Source organism: Symphalangus syndactylus, chromosome 11 (genome assembly GCF_028878055.3).
Source record: "Symphalangus syndactylus isolate Jambi chromosome 11, NHGRI_mSymSyn1-v2.1_pri, whole genome shotgun sequence".
Lineage (NCBI taxonomy): Eukaryota > Metazoa > Chordata > Mammalia > Primates > Hylobatidae > Symphalangus > Symphalangus syndactylus.
This window is the reverse complement of record NC_072433.2, coordinates 52,852,904-52,872,826: the sequence shown is the minus strand read 5'-3', so window position 1 is coordinate 52,872,826 and position 19,923 is coordinate 52,852,904. Positions and strand designations below refer to the sequence as shown.

General features: G+C 42.2%; 1 protein-coding gene across 2 annotated transcripts in view; it reads left to right on the top strand.

The window, feature by feature from the left end:
- Window positions 1-5,256: 5,256 nt before the first annotated feature.
- Window positions 5,257-19,923, top strand: part of ZNF267 (zinc finger protein 267) — a 42,255-nt gene continuing 27,588 nt past the window's right edge. The window contains exons 1-3 of one of the 2 annotated variants that reach the window (XM_055298206.2): window positions 5,257-5,488; window positions 16,024-16,150; window positions 16,696-16,791. In XM_055298206.2, the coding sequence (XP_055154181.1) occupies window positions 5,486-5,488; window positions 16,024-16,150; window positions 16,696-16,791 (226 nt within the window). In that variant the 5' untranslated portion in view covers window positions 5,257-5,485. Of the gene's footprint in view, window positions 5,489-12,252; window positions 12,349-16,023; window positions 16,151-16,695; window positions 16,792-19,923 lie in introns of those variants that run through there. The other variant, XM_063612769.1, reaches the window with a different exon arrangement.

Genomic DNA, 19,923 nt, shown 5'->3' with positions numbered 1-19,923 from the left:
GGAAGGATACGAAGCTTTAGTTAGACTGGAGGAATAAGCGATCTATTGCACAGCATGGTGAGCACAGTGAATAATGTATTGTACATTTCAAAATTGCAAAATTAAATTTTTAATGTTCTCACTACAAAAAAAGATAAATTGGTGAGTGGATGGCTACGTTAATTAGCTTGATGGAATTGTTCCATAATGTATACATATATCAAAATGATCACATTGTACCCCATAAATATATAAAATTATTTGTCAGTGAAAAAGAAAAAGCCTGCTCTGGGGCTAGTGATATTATCTTTGATCTTCTGCCGCCACCTGGTGGCCAACTTCAGAGTGGGGAAGAAAGCAGAGGGGTGAGAAATGAAGAGATCACTTTGCCTCTGGAGCCCAAATGAGGACAGCTCTCGGATGTGGGTGGGAATGTATTCTTTCACAGAATTCTCCCAAATTAGGGCCTGGCCCCCAACAAAACCTTTGGCACCCTCCACCAAGTCCCCCACCCACCGCGATTGGTCTGCTGTGTGGCTGCTCTCAAAGGAGCTGAGACCGAAACCTGAGGTTCAAAAGCCACCTACTAAGTGAGAGGATTCTGGATTCCACAGGACTAAGCATTTCCTTTAGTTCAAGCAGGCAGCATTTCTCGTACTCAGTGGCAAACACACCACAGTACACACACACACACTACACACACGTGCACATATGCGTGCACCACAAGCACCATTTTAATCTATTTGCATGTATTTCATCCCAGGAGTGATTAGTCCTGTCCCTGATTCAATCTGGGTAATTTTTTTTTCTTCTCATGGTAATGCATGGAAATTGAGTTTCTCAGGTGTCTTTAGCGAGACTACACACCCCGTTTTTTTTTTTTTCTTATTTTTTTGGAATGCTGTTGCCAATTGGATTGATGTGCTGGTAGCAGGTTTCATCCAATCATTGCATGAAAGCACAGATACACTACCCACAGACGAATTAGGACTTTGTTATAGAATATATTTTTTCTTTTTAAAATAAAGCCTGTCTTCAAGTTTCTTTCTTCTTCCTTTTTTCTTCATTGTGAGGAAAGAATGTACTATGTTTCCACGAAGAGGAACTTCCATTTTGCTTCCCATAGTCTATTTGTCATCTTCCTCTCTCTCCTGTCACACCCCCTCCAGCTTGTCATGTGGCACAGTCCTTTTCTGAGGTCATGCACTTCTCAGCTTACCCTGACAATGGCAGTCATGAACACATGAGCCAACCACTTCTAGCCTGTTGTTTTTTCCTTCAAAGCATAAGGAGGACGTCTCATTTCCTTCCTCTCAGATTTTGTCAGCAGATAGAGCTTTACTGCAGTTTGCAGTTGCATGAGATGTGTTGCCCTCTATCCAGGGTGCAATGTGGCTTGGTATCACCCATGGACTGACCCCTTCTTGGGTCAATTTACCTATATAACTTTTCTGGAAGGGTGTGACCCTGGCAGCCTATGGAGACCTTGGGAATATCTTCCAGAGGGCCCTGGACCAGCGGTGTCTGCCTGGGTGTGAGACAGACAACCTCTCACCCTCCATGTACCTCCTGGGTCAGGGCATGGAAATCTCACAGGCACCCTGCTCTAGGCAGAAGAGGAGGGGGCAGCCTCAGAGGGTGTGGACAGTTCCCTGGCTCCTGGGGGAACTTCAAGCTTATTGCAGACAGAAACCCCTTCTTCCTCATTTTCAGTCCAACTAACACACTTGGTGGCTAGAGAAACTTTAACTCCTGTTTTTATTTATATATTAAATTTTTTCTTTTCATTTTACACAAGATGTGTATTTAAACAACCAGATCCTGGATTTGAAGAAGAACATATCTGGGATCTGTTCTGTTCTTTTAATTGTCACTTAGTCCTTAGTGTGAGGACAGATTTGTTCTATGTGTAACAGCTACATTTAAAAAGTTATAAAATTGTCCTTAGTGTTACAATGATATATTTTTAAAAATAAAATTTTCTAATTGAACAAAGTATGCAAAGGTTATTCCCCCTTTTTTTCCTGCCCCCAACAAGCCTAAAGGATCATTATATTTTTTATATTGTTGTTGTTAAAGTCCTGGAGTATAGAGATAAACGGTGAGTGAGCAGTCCCTGGTGGAGAAAGGGAGTCTTTTCACACAACCAGTGTTTTCCCTCAGCTGTCTTCATTGGAAATCACTCAACACCAATGACTCAATGGCCATTGGAAATCAATGATTGTTGTTCATTCAGTACAAACAAACAAGGAAGCAAACAAAAATTATCAATATGTTTGTACAGCTACGCCCGATAATTTATGTACAATAAAGGAATGAGGAACAGGAAAGTGAAGAATAGAGAAAGGGATGCTGGACCAGTAGACATGATGGAACCATATTGCAATTTTCTACGTGAGAATGTCTGCTTGGTCTGTAGGAACAGAGTTCTGGGGTAAAGCAGTGAGTATGTTCTCAGTAGACACTCTTGTCTGCTTCTGGAACACATCAACTGAATCTTTGTCCTCCATTTCCAGTTCTGCAGATGTGTCTGTTTCACTGATTGGCCCCAGTCAAAGTGGAATCTGATCTGTGTCATGGACAAACTCTGCCTTCACCAAAGGCTTTCACTCATTCACTAAGTAGTGTGCGCCTCTTCACCATCAGCTGCATCCCGGGACCATCCTACCTGCCACGTTCAAATTCTGCCACAGGGGAGCCTGAAGGCTCTTCAGCTGCAGCTTCACCAAAGAGGTCCAGAGTGTGCACCAAACTAGTGAGCCAGCAGCTCTCGATGCCACAGGCGGAGGAGGCAGCAGAGCCTTACACGGTGTTTTTATCACCATCCCTCCAGCAACAGCAGCAGCAGCAGCAACCACAACTACTATTTCTAATTGTGGTAATAATGATGATCACACTTAGAATAATAATAAATAACAGTAGTTGTAATTGCTGACATGTTTAGTTTATATACAGATCTATTATTTGTAATGTTCTATAATTTACTTTTAGTAATATATACAATAACTGTGTCATAAATATCAGGACCTCAAAACACCTCACCTAATGAGTGATTCTCACCTATGGACCTATGGCTGCCCACCTGCTAGTGCGGGTCCTCTCACCACTCCACCCCTAGAGCTTCGATCTGTCTGGTCAACCTTCTGGGACAATGAAGTAGTTGAAGCAGTCATATGGTCTGATTGTGGTCTTGGCACATAGCTTGACTCGTTAGAAATCAAAGGCTGACTTTACTCAGCTGTTTGGCTAAATTGTGGCAGAAGAAAATATCTTCTCAGCAGATATACCTTTGTGTCTCTTGCTTTCAGAGTAAAAGACTGTTTCAGTCACAGTAGTTTGAGTTAATCTGTATCGAAAATCATCAACAGCCTACAAATACTGAAAGGGGACAAAAACAATTTGCAGACATACTGAGTCCATTATAAGTGCTATCAAATGTCTCCTATAAGAAATGAAAAATAGAATGTTAGGCCTTGATTTCTTAAACTCAGCCTTCAGCCATTTTCCCAAATTATTCTAAATGTTTCCAAGACATTTCAGAAGCATTCTCTGGTGGGGATTATTTCCAATTGTGAAGAGTACTAGAAGGATGAGAATCAAAAGGAATCTTTCTTCTATTGCAAAAGAGTCAATCTCCAGGATTTCAAAGGCCTAGGGAAGCTGCTTGAGTTGTGAGGTCCATGGAGATGCATGGGCTTTGGAGTCAGGCAGTTGACCCTGAGTTCCAGCCCAGCCCCTTAGTAGGCCCTAAGGACTCCCGTGGTGCTGTCACAAGCAGTGCTGCCTCTGGGAGCCCCTAACCTCCTGTCTTTTCTCCTTTCAGTGTGGGAAAGGGGTTTGGTCAGCCAGGGGTGTCAGCAGCCCTGTCCCACACCCATTGTCTACACCTAATCTGGTGGCAGGGAGGCCACAGAGTGCAGCGACTGGAACTGGGTGAGAGGGTGAGAGGCAGCTGGGCCCCAGGCCAAGTCAAGTGCATGGAATCCTGACTGTCAACAATCAGGGATCTTTCTGCTTTGGGGAGGGAAGTATTTGTTCCACACATCTCACTGAATAAGGCACAGAGCCTGAACTGTCCCAAGTGGGAGTTTAACCAAGCTAGATGGGGGCCGAGGGCCCTGACCCAGTTTGACACCGACCTCCTCTCCCACCTTCTACTCAGCCAGAAGACTAGGAGAATCTGAAAGCAGAGGTGCTGCAGCGCCACTAGCTCCAAGACTCCAGAAAAACAGGAATAGGGCATTCTGGCAGGTCAAAGCAGACAGAATACTTGAGCTCAGGAGTTGGAGAACTGACTACTAACCTGTAGCCCCAGCTACTTGGGAGGCTAAGGTGGGAAGATCGCTTGAGCTCAGGAGATTGAGACCAGCCCGGGCAACATGGTGAAACCTCATCTCTACAAAAAATACAAAAATCAGCTGGGCATGGTGGCATGTGCCTGTAGTCCCAGCTACTCAGGAGGCTGAGGTGGGAAGATTGCTTGAGCCCCAGAGGCTGCAGTGAGCCATGACTGCACCACTGCACCAGCCTGGGCAATAGAGTGAGACCCTGTCTCAAAAAAAAAACAAAAGCAAAAACAAACAAAAACCAGAGGTAGGGCTGAGGAGTCCATGGCCACTGAGCCTGAGCCAGCACGGCCCAGAGGAACTGAGCTCCCAGCCCTGTCGCTGCCAAGGACCCTTCTTCCCTGAGCTTGAAGGGATTGAGAAAGACAGACAGACGGTCAGCGGCCCCGTTACCAGTGATGCAGACTCCAGGAGATGCGGGCAGATTAGAAGAGGCCAGCCCCTCTTCCACGTTCCACCACCGCCCGCACCATCCTTCTGGGACCCCAGCCTGCATGCCCCTATAAGATGCTTTTGCACTGGTTCAGTGTATGTATCATGCAAGGGCCTAATTGAAAACACGTGAATGAAGTGTACGGTCTTCTGTTCCCAGCTGAGGGGCCCCCTCCAACAGTGGCGTTAGCAGTGGGGTACAGTGTGGTAAGAGAGTGTGCTAAGGGACGGGATGAGGGTCTTTCTTTCTTTAAAGGTGTCTAAATGTACTTCTTCTTAAACTTAATTAGCTAATAAGATGTCTTATACAAGCAGAACCAGGTAAGGGAAAGAGCAAGTGCATTTCAAGTGGCAGCTCACCCCTTAATTAGCTGTAATACCCGCAGCGGGCGGCCCCACCTCAATAAGCCAATCTCCCTTTCAAAAAAAAAAAAAAGCACTAATAATAAGGGGGCGGGGCATGGAGCTTTATCCTATCAGGGGCGCTGGAGTGGAAGCCGTCCAATCAGGAGTGAAGCCGGAGAGCAGGGGCGGCTTCCGGGATTTGGCGGGGGCCTTTGTCGGCTGCAGTTAGAGCTCGGGTCTCCTCCCCGCAGCTCTGAGTCTTTCGTTGTGGGAGGCCCAGGCGGCTTCGCGTTCTGAGAATAAACAGAGCCTCTGTTACTCTGTGACCTCCAGGCACTGGGAGATCCGTAGCTAAGACGCCAGGGCATCCCGGAAGCTGGGAAATGGTGAGTGTGCGGGGTCGGGGGTCCCCAGAGGAGGGAGGGGGGTGGTCGGAAGCGGCGGGAACCCGCTGTAGGGGCACCTGGGCCTCCCCGCAGTCAGCTCCGGGGTCTGGGCCCCGAGTCTCAGCGGGCCCAGCTCGGCCCTCGGTCCCCTCCGCTGCAAGATGGCGGCCAGGCCGGCAGCCGGGACTCCGCGCGTCCTGTCCCGTCCCGACCCCGCAGAGCGACCTCGGCCCTGGCCGGAGCCCTCTCTGGGCAGCTTCGCGCCGCAGCCACGCGTCTCCCCCAGATTGTGCGGTGAGGACGGGAGCGTCTCAGGGGAGACCCAGGTTCGGTGTGTGGGAAAACTGTGCCCTGTGGGGTCCTCAGTCACTTCTTTCTCCTATTAAGAATTAAAGGGAGTCACTGTTAAAACGTTGAAGAATTTGAGCAAATAGCGATTTGTGACATGGGAAGCCTGCAGTCTTGGTTTGTGGTTCGGAGATCCCCAGAGGGGCTTGAAGGAAAGGTTTTTATAAGGTGCATGAGGAAGCGGACCAAATTAAATAACCGATCGGTTACAGTTCTGTAGTTGCCTTATTTATACTATGCAGGTGGAGGTGAATTGAAGCTTTGTGGTTCGTTAAGTCTGAATTTTGTTTTCCCCTAAAGTTGTAATTTACAAGAAATGCATTTGAGTTTGGTTTTGGTTTTTCTCCCTAGAAACCTGGGGCACTATAACCACTTCCGTATAATCGCCTGCTCATTAATCATCTTAACACTGCGCAGGGGAACTGATTTTCCCCCTGCGGTTTCCTAACGTGTGGCACGCAGAGTCTCAAGTCCACCACTGTGTTCCCCCAGTCTAACTGGGCTTGCAGTAAAATATTAAATTTCCAGTTCCTTCCCGACATTTCCAAAGGCTAACTTCCCCTCTCCAGTTCACAACATTATTAACTATTGGTCATTTATTGTACATTTCAGACAGTATTTTACTCATTAATCATGATTTCACAGAACAGTGGATGACACTTTTTTAAAGATTTGTGTTTTTTTGGTATACATTTCACGTGAGAGGAAAGCAGAGAATAAAAAATCCCTGACACTCCACTGCAAAAACATCTTTGTTCCTCTTTTTCATTCATCTTCCCTAGGCACAGACACGTTATCAGAAAGAATGTCTTTTGACTTGAGGTTTTGCTTTGGAAACTTTACAGGGCCCTGTATAGCCACCCTCTATCCAGTCTTTTCCTGTTCCTGAATTTCAGAACTGTCTGGGATGACTCAAGATGCCCACAGTGGCCATTTCTCTTGGAGTGTTTAGTGACTGTCAGCCCCAGGTCACCTCTTGTTAGAGGACGGCCCAAGGTATGGAAATGTAGCCCCCCAGGGGAGCAGCTGGATGCCCTGGGGCTGAGAGAAATCTGAGACACCCTTAACCTAAAAAGATAACCCCTTGGGATGTAAGGATTTTATTTCTTCAAAGCTAGTTTTCATCCCTTGGAGACACATTGCTGGTCAGCCAATCGTTTGCTGGTATTGAGAGGAAACAGTCACAAATGATTCCTGTCCCCTAGATTCATTCAGATTTGTGAAGGGAGAAAAACTCCCAAAGGACCAAAAAACAAAAGCCCCACCCCAGTGAGGTGGTGCAAACTCGGCTGCGGTGTCCATGGGGCACAGTGCAGGATCTCCTGGGAGGATGGTCCCTGAGCATTTTAATGAGCAGTGTTGCGGTAGGAGAATGTCCCAAATGATACCGTGACCTGACTTGACACTTGAGCCAGATATGTCTGTGTTCCAATGAGCATTACCACTCCCTGTGTTTGCTGCCTTAGAAAGATTTGTTCATTTATTTCTACTTCAGTTTTTCAGTTAGTGTAAATAAATTTCATCAGTAGAGCTTGAAAGATAAAAAACATTTCCAAGACCATGAAAGGTGGATTTCAGAAAATTAAAATATCAAGTCATATACTTCATTGCTAAAAATTCTTATTTTTCTTCAGCAGAGTGAAGTAGTAAGTTTCTCAGGTTTGTTCTTTTTTTGGGAGTAATTTAAAACCGAATCTCAGGGCTCACCTTTTGGAAATGCTGCCAGGGAAAAGAAATGGAGAAAATCTTTCTTTCATTATTGGTTGTAGAAAGTGAATACATTTTCACAACAATGTGTGGTAAATTGGTGAATTACATAGTTTCATCAAAACATCAGTTTCTTTTTTTTGTAGGGTGAAGTTATGACAGTGGGTATCTTTGTTCTTTAGCCTCTTGTCTGGATGTTGAGGTTATTTTTAATTTTTTGTTTTTGAAGACAGGATCTCCCCTCTGTCACCCAGACTGAAGTGCAGTAGTGTGATCACAGCTCACTCAACCTCCTGGGCTCAAGTGATCTCCCACCTCAGCCTTCCAAGTAGATGGGACTTACAGGGGTGCTCCGCCATGGCTGGCTATTTTGTTTTTTCTTTTTGTAGAGATGTGGGTCTCACTGTGTTGCCCCCAGAGTGGTCTCAAACTCCTGGGCTCAAGCGATCCTCCCGCCTTGGCCTCCCAAAGTGCTGAGATAACAGGCATGAGCCACCATGCCTGGCCTTGGATGTACGGCTTTAATGCTGAACTTAGCACCTGCTAGAATTGCTTATATAGGATTATTTGCTAAATGATCTGTTATCATGGAAATAAGTAAGTGGCTTATCTATTGTCTGAAAGGGATAGATACTTTAGTGTTTTCTGTTGAGGTATAAATTATAAAGGCGTTTCAGTTTCCTTTATTCTATAAACACTGAGTAGTTTTGCTTTCTTCAAACACTGGGCATTTTCTCATTGAATACTAATTGAATAACCCTGACTGGGAAGCAGAAGCCTGAGCTCAGTGAGTGCAAACTAACCCAGTCTTGAGCCTGCAAGAAGAGGTCACTGAAGCCCAGTTAGTTCTTCCAGGGGAGTTTTCCCTGCAGGTGTCCCAGCCTACTCACCCCAACCATGGAAGGAGCCCTTTATACTGAGAAGCTACAGAGCTCTGGAAAGCTGAAAGCTGAAAATCCACAGAAAGAGGCATTTGGGGTTGGGATGGAAGGAGGGTTGGGAGACTCTTTCTGAGGATAGAAATTGTTATTGTCCTGATTTTGGTTTTTCTCCCTAGAAACCCAGGGCACTACAACCACTTCCACATAATCGCCTACTCATTAATCATTTTAACACTGCCCCGACAACTGGTTTTCCCCCTGTGTTTTCCTAATGTGTGGTACGCAGAGTCTCAAATCTACCACGTGTTCCCCCAGACTAACCGAGGCTTGCAGTAAAATATTGTTTCCAGTTCCTTCCCCACATTTTATTTGATTTTATAAAATAAAACAAGTTCAGGTTTAGGTAAGAAGTTCCTTAATTCTAAAGGAGTATTGCAACAGGGGGAAAGCACCAGCTGTAAAATCTTTGTGGATCTCAAAGGTTAGGCAGACAAAGACTTTCTTTCACAGGGAGGAGCAAACAAGCTCAGAAGGTAGGAGGGGAAGGGCAGGATTAAGGTGCCAAAATCGGATTCCAGATCAGAGAATGTTTCACTCTCATGTCAGCCTGTTCTTAGGAGGGGCTTAGGGAGGGGTCAAATGTTGACCAGGCTGTGAGTGTGTCAAATTCCAGCAACCTGGAGAAAAATACAAAGTTTTGTTAAGTAGTTTATTCTGAACACTGAAGACAGAACTGTTCAGCTGAGTCAGAAGGGGAATTTGGAGAGTCTGTGGCTTTGTGATGACTAAATCAGGGAGCATCATCAAAGTCATAATAGGGTGGTATTTTGCAGTAAGCTGTTCTTGGAAAACACAAAAGATAGGGGATTTCTTTAATCACAGCTACTTACCAGGTTAATATTCCTATCTTTTCCCACTACTTTTGTTTTGCCCTATATGTATTTATCTCATTTGGCTGTTCTGAACTGTATCCTTATGATCACCTGATAAACATAAGTAAAGTGATTTGCTGAGTTATTTGAGTAGATCTTTGAAATGATTGAACTTAAGGATAGGGTTATGGGTGCCCTCGATTACAGGCAGTAGCTTGGAAGTATAGATAGGGCCCCAGGCATTGTGACTGGCATCTGAAGTGGGGGCAGTGTTGTGGGACTGAGCCCAGAACTTGTGGGGCCTGTGCTGACTCTGCGTGGTGTCAGAATTAAGTTGTTGGCACCCAGTTGGTGTTGGAGGATTGGTGTTCAGCAAATCTACACATTTGATGTCAGAAGACAGACCTCACAGAGGCCTGGGCTGGAGAGAGACTCCCAAGTGTCTGGGGGAAGGGAGGCTCTGTTCTGCCCACAGGCTGCCCCACTGTGCATTGTCCTTTGATTCCAGGTCTCCTGCTAGGGTGAGAGGGGACTGAAGACAGAGAGGAAAGGAGTTCTGAGAAGATGAGAAGAGACCCCCTCCCCCACCCAGATGCCACCACATGATTCCCACCCACTCCTGAACATATCAACTAGGCATTGACATGTCCCTGTCCCTCCCAGGAGAAGGCTTGACTGTCAGGAATTGCACCCACAGTACCTTTGCTTCCAGTTTCCTGCCAAAAACCCACACAAGTGCCTGAGCCCTCCTGGCTTGTTGTAGTCCCAGACACTGAATCCGCAGCAGCAGCCTAGTTTCTCCATCAACCTAGGCTTGTGGACCATCCAATCACAATCTCATCTGCCTGCATGGACCCAGGAATATGTCAGAGCATAGCCCCACCTGGGCCAGTATCTTTAGCACAAACCAGTCCTTCCACCAACGTGGTACTGCCCCCTGCTTATGGCTCAATAGCACCTTCCTCTCTTCTTCCTTTTACTTCTCCACAAGCCCCTTCTTTATGTGTACACAGTGTTCCCAAGGTCACCCCGCAGGTGCCTGAGTCCAGCACCTATTGGAACTCAGATGTCCATGAGCTCAAGACCATGGCTCTAGACCTGGCTGTTGTAAGAGCAAATACAAGTTAGAAATACAAGACTTAATCCTTCTTGAAAATAAGGAAACAAATTTTTCTCTCTCTTTTTTTTTCTTAAAGCATTTACTTTGGAAAACTTTCATATGTAAATTATTTTTCTGTTTTACAAGCTGTCTAAATCACTCTAACAGCTAAATAGGCCATTTATCAGTCTTTTTGACTCAGTACTCCCTTTCTCTAGGAACTGGGAATCATTGATGTAAAATGTAAATAGCAAAGAAGATAGAGCCGTGTCCTACAGTTTCTACAGGAGAGCAGGCACCTGGCTCCAAGTTGCAAATCTGCCTGTCACGAAGACATGAAGTTTATTTTTCCTTTGACTATAGCCAATTAAAAAACACAGATGACCTCCCAATTCCCAGGTGAATTTAGGATGAACTCTATGACAAATGGCGCTGTCAGGTCTTCTATTGAGGACTAATTATGGTGACTTTTCACCAGTGGGTGTTTTTCTAATCTCTTAGCAGGTTGCCTGTCATGTCCTTTACGTTCTGGGCTAATTATGTCATAAAACAGTTTTCTTTCTTTTCTACCACTATGGATAGTTTTTCTGGGGTTGGAGATGATTTTATGATTTTCTTCTTCATTATATTTTTCAAACATTGCCCAGAATTACCACACAGAATATAAACCTGTAAGGTGCCTGTAAGACTTCACTCCAGTGGGTCTTTTCCCTCTTTGATTTCTGTTCACAACCCACATTTGTACAGCAAAGTGCCCATTGCCCCCAAAATCTGCAGGCAGAATGGTCTCTGCTTACTTGGGATCTTTAGTCGCTTCTGGAACAGTTTGACTAGATTTCTATAACAATAAGTTCACAGGGCATAAGTTAGCCATTCCAGCTCTGTCTTTCCATGCCCCTGGCGTCTTCAGACCTGAAACTGATTCAGAGACCATGGGGGCTGGAAAGCAACCAGACACACACATACATTGAGTAGGCCTGAGAATCTCAACATTCCCCCCATCCTCTTTCCCAAATGCCCATGAATGTGCAGAAGGTGCATGCCACTTCCCTGCGCCACCAGCACCTAAATCTGCAGCTGCGAATTCTGAACCCAGGTCCTGGGGTTCTCCAGGATGTGTGAGAGCAGCCTTCCTGGGGGGCTGTCTCCTCTAGTTTTCTTCACAGCAACACACAAGAATTGCAGAGCCAGGTTGATTCCACCTGGGGTCTGCACATAAAGGCTGGTCTCCACCTGGGATCCACAAGACAGGGCCAGACTTTGGACTCAGGATATATAGAAAATCCAGGGGACATTTTCTGCATTGTGAGAGATCAACATGGACTTTGTAAAGCCCTACTTTCGGAGTGAGGCCCTCAGAGTTTTCAAGACCTTGTCTAGTGAGCTACAGCAGTTCTGTTAGGGGTTCCTTTTTATAAACAGAATCTCATGGCAGAATCTGTAAGTGTAAAGCAGCACCTTAGCAGAGGGAGGGTGGGGCCACCACTGTCCAGAGCCATGAGTAAAGCTATGCCTATCTGTGAGCTGTGTTACTGGAGTAGGGTAATCTTGTCCTTTCTTGTACCCAAGAGTTAGCTGATCAGGTATAGGTAATAACATACCTGGATCGTGGATCTGTGGCCCTACTATGACAACTCAATTTTCTATTCTGGTTCCACAAGGACAACTTGAGTCTTTCCTGCCTGAATCACTATTGGGTTTTCATCACACAGTTACCAGGGACTCTCTCACCAGCACCTAGGGGACACTTGGTTATATATCCTGTGCAGGCAGGGGACAGGCTGACAATGGGCTAATCTTGCTTCCATCTCAGAGAGAGAAGAATGAGTCATCAGGGTTTGTTTCTTTTTTAACAGAAGTAATCTCCTTATTTGGTATCCAAGTGGGAGTTGCTCCAGTTTTCTAATGTGTGGGTGAAATACAAGGAGGAGGCCTGGAGACTTATACTGATAGGTAAACCAATTGCTTCCATTTCATATGGCCACTAGGAAAACAGATGCAGCAGCCATAGTCCCTACCATCCAGGAACTTTCAGTCTAAAGCAGATGGATAATGGTTGAATTCAACATCATGTGGTCAGGAGCAAGAATGGAGGTGTACAGGGGACTTGGGCTTGATTTGGGACACTGCCCTTATGTTGACGTTGTGAGTTCTGATGTCACCACCTGAAGGGCCACCCATGGACAAAAGAGTTGTTATTATAATTATTACTTATATTGCTTTTTTCTTGTTAAAGATAATTATGTAGCTACTAATATAATTTTCCTAGAAAGCCCTACGTGTTTTGGTTAAATTGCTTGTTGTTGCATGTTACAAAATAGGATGAAGCTTAAACTATTAAAACAAGGCAAACCATGGGAGCCAAGTTCTTGTTGGTCAGGCTTAGGAAAGACAACTGAAAATAAAGCAGCAATGTAGAGATGAGAAGCCTAGCCCAGCCCCTGCCCCAGCTCTGCTCAAATCTACCCTCTTCTGAGCCTGGTCCAGGTCTGTCCCTACCCTGGGCCTCCCCTCATAGAACTGACTAGAGGAGGTCAGACTTCTGGGTGGCTGCTGCTGTCATCTCTTTAGAGGTGGTGCTCACAATTTCCCCAAACCCAAAAGCAGGTAAATGGGAGCAAAGGACTCACTTTTTCAAAATTATTTGAAAATTAAATTTTTTTCTTATTGAAACCAGTACCTTTAGAAACATTCCACCTGGCAACCTCTTTTTCATTTCTGCGGATCCAGTAGTTGCTCCACAAGTTGTAACAAAGTCAGTGTAAGGATAGGAAGAGAATAATGAGAAATTCTTTTTCTTCGTCTTCTTTTTTTTTTTTTTGAGACCGAATCTCACTCTGTTGCCCAGGCTGGAATAGTGTCATCTCGGTTCACACAACCTCTGCCTTCCCGGTTCAGGTGATTGTCCTGCCTCAGCCTCCCGAGTAGCTGGGATTACAGGTGTGCCACCATGCACAGCTGATTTTTGTATTTTTGGTAGAGACAGGGTTTCACAATGTTGACCAGGCTGGTCTTGAACTCCTGACCTCAAGTGATACACCCATCTTGGCCTCCCAAAGTGCTGGGATTACAGGCGCAAGCCACCGCGCCCAGTGGAGAAATTCTTGTGAACTAAACTTGACTCCTTCCTTTCTGTATCCCTCCTATCTGTCTATAGTTAGCTTTTATAGTGATAGGGAAACAAGAAGAAATAGAAAGGCTGGGCTGTTATCTAAATCCTGCTGGGAATTATGGGATACTTAGGACCCACATCGCAGGGGTTTATATGGCTTAACTCACACCATGTGATGTTCCCAGCACAGTGCATACTGTGAGCACATAGTACAAGCTCAATAAACACTGCTTTAATGCATGTATCCATGCTGTTTTCCAAATGCTGACTTAGACATAACTGTCTTCTCCAGTGTCTGTATCTGTAGACTTTAAATGGCTGGCAAAGGATGTGATCTTTCAGGACAGTGGTTGGTGGTCCTCGCTGTGAACGAAAAGTATTTTTGTTGTGATTAGAGTATTGGGTGCAAGGGACTCTGTGTGCTGTGTCTGCTTCCTCTAGCTGAGTGCTATTGATAATGGGTCTAGGAGGAGCAACATCAGCATTGACAGGGGACTTGTTAAAGAAGCCAGTTCATGGAAACTTTCCAAACCTGCAGAATCACATTACTTAGAGGGGGCCCAGAATACCAAATGATATGTATGCATATTGAACCTTGAGAGGCAATGCTTAGCTAAGTGATTCTCAGCCCAGGCTTCTAAGTAGGGTCACATGGCCAGTTTGAAGAACTATGGTCACCTGTATCTTCCCCCACAGATTTTTTTTATGATTATATTAAGATTATGATTTACTTTTCCCCTCCACCCATATCACAGCAATGATTATGGGCCCATCTGTGCGTTAGCACTGATGCCAATTTGTCTTATTACAGACAATGCTAACTTCATTCACTTGGTTCAGGTGCTCTTTACCAGATTCCTTCGCTATAAAGTTAATCATTTTTGTCTTTGTAGTGAGTATCTAGGAGGGAGGATTTACTGAGTGATGTGTATAAACCATCACATTTAATCCAGAGACTCCCATTTCTTTTTGATTTCCCTTTGCTTGTAGCTTTCTTTGCAGAGTAAAGGCTCTCACATTTGTTGACAGGAGATAACAGCTTTTAAGACTGGAAGTTCTGAAGCAGGTCTCAGTTCTGTAGGTTTCCATTTTATTTCATCTCACGTCACAAGCATATGCTTATTTATTCTCTATATTTTCAGAGAAAGAACAAGAATTAACATACAACAAATACGTCTATTGTCTTAAAATTCTAAAATATATAATAGCACATAGAATAAACATAACAAAAATTTGAAAAAAAATACCAGACTCAGAAACAAGAGCTTTTACTTGATTTCATTGTGTGTATTGGTCTTTATAAAGTTTTGTTAAAAGGACACAAAAAAGGCATCACCCACAAAGAGTTTTATAGTTCTTATACAATTTAAAATATTTTTAAATTTTATTTACACAGAAATATTCTCTTACTTTTAATGTGTATATAGTTACCATTATGTGCACACATGCACATAAAATGAAAGCATTATTTGATCACTATTGTGTGGCTGCTTTCTTAACTTGTTTTCATTACTCAGTTATGAAATCTTCTCTGAACATTCTGTTAAGGTTGTCTCTGTATATTGGCCGGTATGTCCCTTTGAGATAAATTCTAAATCAGATAAACTGAGGCAAAATACAAACTTTACTGTATAGCAAATATGTGGAAAATAATTTTTATATAAGAGGAAGAATATAATTTTTCTCATAGATTATTTATTGGGTTTTATATATGTAAACAACTGCTAGGATGATATCTGATAGATAGCGTATGTTCAAAAAGGATTACTACCATTCTAGCTGTTAAAACTTGTAAATTTCATAAAACTCTCAGTTTCACATCATGCCTGAATTCTTTCCTCAGTGTTCGACCTCTCTGCTATTCAAAAGTGGCTTCGGGGCCTGAAGCATTAACACTACTGGTGAACTTGTTAGACATGCAGACACTCAGCCAGCCATAGTGGCTCATGCCTGTATCCTTAGCTACTCAGGAGGCTGAAATAAGAGGATCGCCTGAGCCCCGGAGGTCGAGGCTGCAGTGAGCCAAGATTCCACCACTGCACTCCAGCCTGGGTGGCAGAGCGAGACCCTGTGTCAAAATTAAAAATTAAAAAATATAGAAATGCAGGAACTCAAAATGTAGATCTCCTGAATCAGACTCTGCCTTTGAAGAAGATCTCCAGTTTATTGTTGTATACTATACAATTTGAGAAGTATGCCTCTAAGTCACCATGACTTTTGCACCTGAGAATTATACACAGCTGATTCTGGATGATGTAAATATAGCACCCAAAAATGCCTTAGTTTTATATTTTACAGTCGATATAAATATCTACACTAGTTTTGTGGATTTTATGTTATTCTCTTTCCACAGAGTTTGAGACTACATTAGAAAATATTACTGTGTTAAAAATGATCTTACTGAATAATTCAGGTCACTCATATAAGTCAGAACCAATAACTGTCATTTCATCTTGGGACAAATGAAGAACTCTGCCATGGCCACATGGTCAATGTATTCTTTATTTTTATTTCAGGGACTGTTGACATTCAGGGATGTGGCCGTAGAATTCTCTCTGGAGGAGTGGGAACACCTGGAACCAGCTCAGAAGAATTTGTATCAGGATGTGATGTTAGAAAACTACAGAAACCTGGTCTCTCTGGGTGAGGATAACTTGCCTTCAGAATGTCTAATAACTAAGAGTTTTATTTCTTTTCTTTTCAGAATGTCCCTTGGGATCTTGTGCTTTGTATGAGTTAGTTTTAGATTCTTGTTTTCAGGAAAAAAATAGGGGTTTTGTTGATGTAGAAAAAATTTCATAATGTTTGATTTTGACATTTGCCTTTTTATTTGAGGTGATGAACAAGTTTCACTCTAGTCGTGATTCTAGAAATTGGTTGACATAAACTATTGTTGCTTACACTTTAAAATCCAATTTTTTTTGGTTTGTTTTTGATTCAGTCAGATTTGCAAGAGAAGCTCAGGATCCCCAGATTTAAAATGCTTCCTAAATATTCTAAAGAAGCTGGTGGGAAACAGTATTTTGAGAAATACTTTTCAAGAATCTTCTATAATGCCTTCTTTTTTCTACTGAGCACAGTACTAAGTTAGAAATTAATCCTGTCCTGTGGGGCCAAAAAAAAAGTATAAAAATAAAAAATAAAAAGAACCCTCAGTAAGAGTCATGCTTATTTTTCCAATAAAACAGGTCTTGTTGTCTCTAAGCCGGACCTGATCACCTTTTTGGAGCAAAGGAAAGAGCCCTGGAATGTGAAGAGTGAGGAGACAGTAGCCATCCAGCCAGGTAGGTGGGAGTGAATGAAGTAGATGACATGGGCGAGACGTCCAGAAATCAAGAAAGAACCAGACCTTGAAATGTGAATTGGGAAGTTCTCCCATGGAAATGATTTTTGAGACACCTGGGTTTATTTCTTTCCCTTGCTGTCAAAGAGGGACATCATCTGTCCCATGCTCTTAAATTATCTGATGATTCTCCATCCTCGTCTGTGATCCACCATCATATTCACAGTGACAGCCAAAGTGCTCCCCTTGGCCTATGAGGGCCCGCGTGATCTGACTGTTCTTCCATTGATTTGGGGGCTCTGGGAAAGTCCGTGCATGTTTCCACCTCTATGTGAAACCACTTCTAAAGTTCTGGTTTTGCCTCATGTCAGAAGTGTGTGAGGGGAGTAATGGACAGTGGAATTTTTCTCAGAAGTCCTAGGAATTCTGTGGATAGATGTCACATATTTTCTGATACATTAATTTTTAATCCTATTGTGGTTTCCGAGGTGATCCTATAGAAATTAAGATGCAGTAATTTTATCAAAATACGAAGCATCTTCCCAAATCTAAGAAAATCTAATCTTATGTTTCACTTCAACTTTTCATTTTTCCTCACCTGAGCTAAGATGAGAAATTTAAACTCTATAGGCACAAATTCCACAAACGTAAAATAGCTTAATGTGTATTACTTATTATGTAGAATTCTTATCTAAATTTTTGTCTATGGGGAGCTTAGAACATTGTCCAGTATATAATAAACTCTGAACTGTTGCCTTATATCTTAATAACTATCATTCTATAATTTTGTCTGGTTCAGTATGAAGCTTACTGAGAATGTGTCCTTTAGTTCCTTTTTTTTCTTTCTAGACATATGATTCTTTCCACAAATATAAATGTTACCTATTTAAAGGGTACATCTTGATGATTTGATATACATACACATTGTGTAATGACTAACACAGCAAAGTTAATTACCATATCAGTCATCTCACATTAGATGCCAATTTTTGTGTGCGTGGTGAGAACTCTTAAGATGTACACTGTTAACAAATCTGAAGTATACTGTAGTGCAGGGGTCTATAGTACTGGTCTGTGGCCTGTGAGGAATCCGATCACACAGCAGGAGGTGCGACCATTGGGCCAGCGAGCATTACTGGCTGATCACTGCCTCTTCTCAGATCAGCAGCAGCATTTGATTCTCATAGGAGTGTGAGCCCTTTTGTGAACTGTGCATGCAAAAGATCTAGGTTGTGTGCTTTTTATGAGAATCTATCTAATGCCTGATGATCTGAGGTAAAACAGCTTCATCCCAAAACCACCCCCAACTTGACCTCCATCCATGGAAAAACTGTCTTCCATAAAACTGGTCCCTGCTGCTGAAAAGGTTGGGGACTGCTACTATAGAGTATCATTAACTATATTTACAATGCTGTACATTAGATATTCAGAATTTATCTTGTAAATGAAAGTTTGTACTTGTTACCATAATGTCTACCTTATTTATTCATCCATGTTGTCAGAAATTGCAGTACCTTCTTCATTATGTCTGAATAATATTCTATATATTGTGGATAATTGGCTATGAACATAGGAGTACAGATATGTCTTTGACATATGATTTTAGTTCCTTTGGTTATACAATTAGAAGTAAGATTGAAGGTTCATATAATACCTTCAATCTTATAATTGAAAAATCATATAATTTTTTTTGAGGTGCTTTCATGCCATTTTTCATAATGGCTGAATCAATTTACATTTCCACTGACAGTGTACAAGGGTTTTCTTTTCTCCTCACTCTGACTCTTACTACTAATATTTCTTGACTCTGACAGCAGTCATTCTAACAAGTGTGAATATTTATTTATTGACTCTTTGACAGCAGTTATACTAACAAGTGTGAGGTGATATCTCATTGAGGTTTTACTTGCATTTTCCTGATGAATAATAACATTGAGAACCTTTTTATAAACCTGTTTGCCACTTCCATGTCATATTTTGAGAAATGTCTTCTTGAGTCCTTTGCAAATTTTTGTCAGATTTACTTTTTTTTTTTTGCTATTGAATTGTGTGAGATTCTTAATATTTTGGATATAAAACTCTTATCAGATCTATTTTCTCCCAATCCCTGGGTTGCTTTTTCATGTTCTGTGTTTTCTTTGCTGTGCACACACTTTTTTGTTTGATTTAATCCTACTTGTTTTTATTTTTTGCTTTTTGTTGCTTGTGATTTTTTGATGTGATAGCCAGAAAAATTATTGCCAAGGCCAGTGTCAAAGAGATTGTTCCTTATGCTTTGTTCTAGATGTTATACAGTTTCTGGTTTTGCATTTAAGTGTTAATTCTTTTGAGTTAATTTTTGTACATGGTATAAGTAAACTTTATTCTTTTGCAAATGACTGCTTTTTTCAGCATTATTTGTTGAAGAGACTATACTTCCCCTTTGTGTATCTTGGTGCCCTTGTCAAAGTAATAGTTGACCGTATGCACATGGGTTTCTTTCTGGTTTTTGTATTCTATTCCATTGGTCCATGTGTCTGTTTTTACATCAGTACCATATTCTTGATTAGTATAGCTGTGTAATAGTTTGAAATGAAGAAGTGTGATGCCTCTAGCTTTATTCTTCTTTTTCAAGATTGCATTGGCTATTTGGAGTTATTTGTGAATCCATAGAAGTTTTATAATTTTTTCTATTTCTGTGAAAAATGCCATTAAAATGTTAATACAGATTTCATTGGATCTGTGAATCACTTTGTGAAGTATGGACATTTTAGCAATATTATTTTTTCCAATCCATGAAGAAGCGATATTTTTCCATTTGTGTCTTCTTCAATTACTTTCATCAGTGTTTTATAGATTTTACTGGACAGATCTTTCACTTCTTTTGTTAAATGAAGTTATAAAATTTAAAAAAAAGTTTGATACTATTATAAATAAGATTTTTTGTAACTTTTTTCTCAGTTTGTTGTTAGTATATGGAAATGCAACTAATTTTTGTATATTTTTATGGCCTCAACTTTACTGAATGGATATATTAGCTCTATTTTTTGTTTGTTTGTTAGGTATAGTCTTTATGGTTTTCTGTATTTTAAAATCACTTCATCTGTAAACAGCGAGAATTTTACTTCTTTATTCCTGATTTCAATACCTTTTT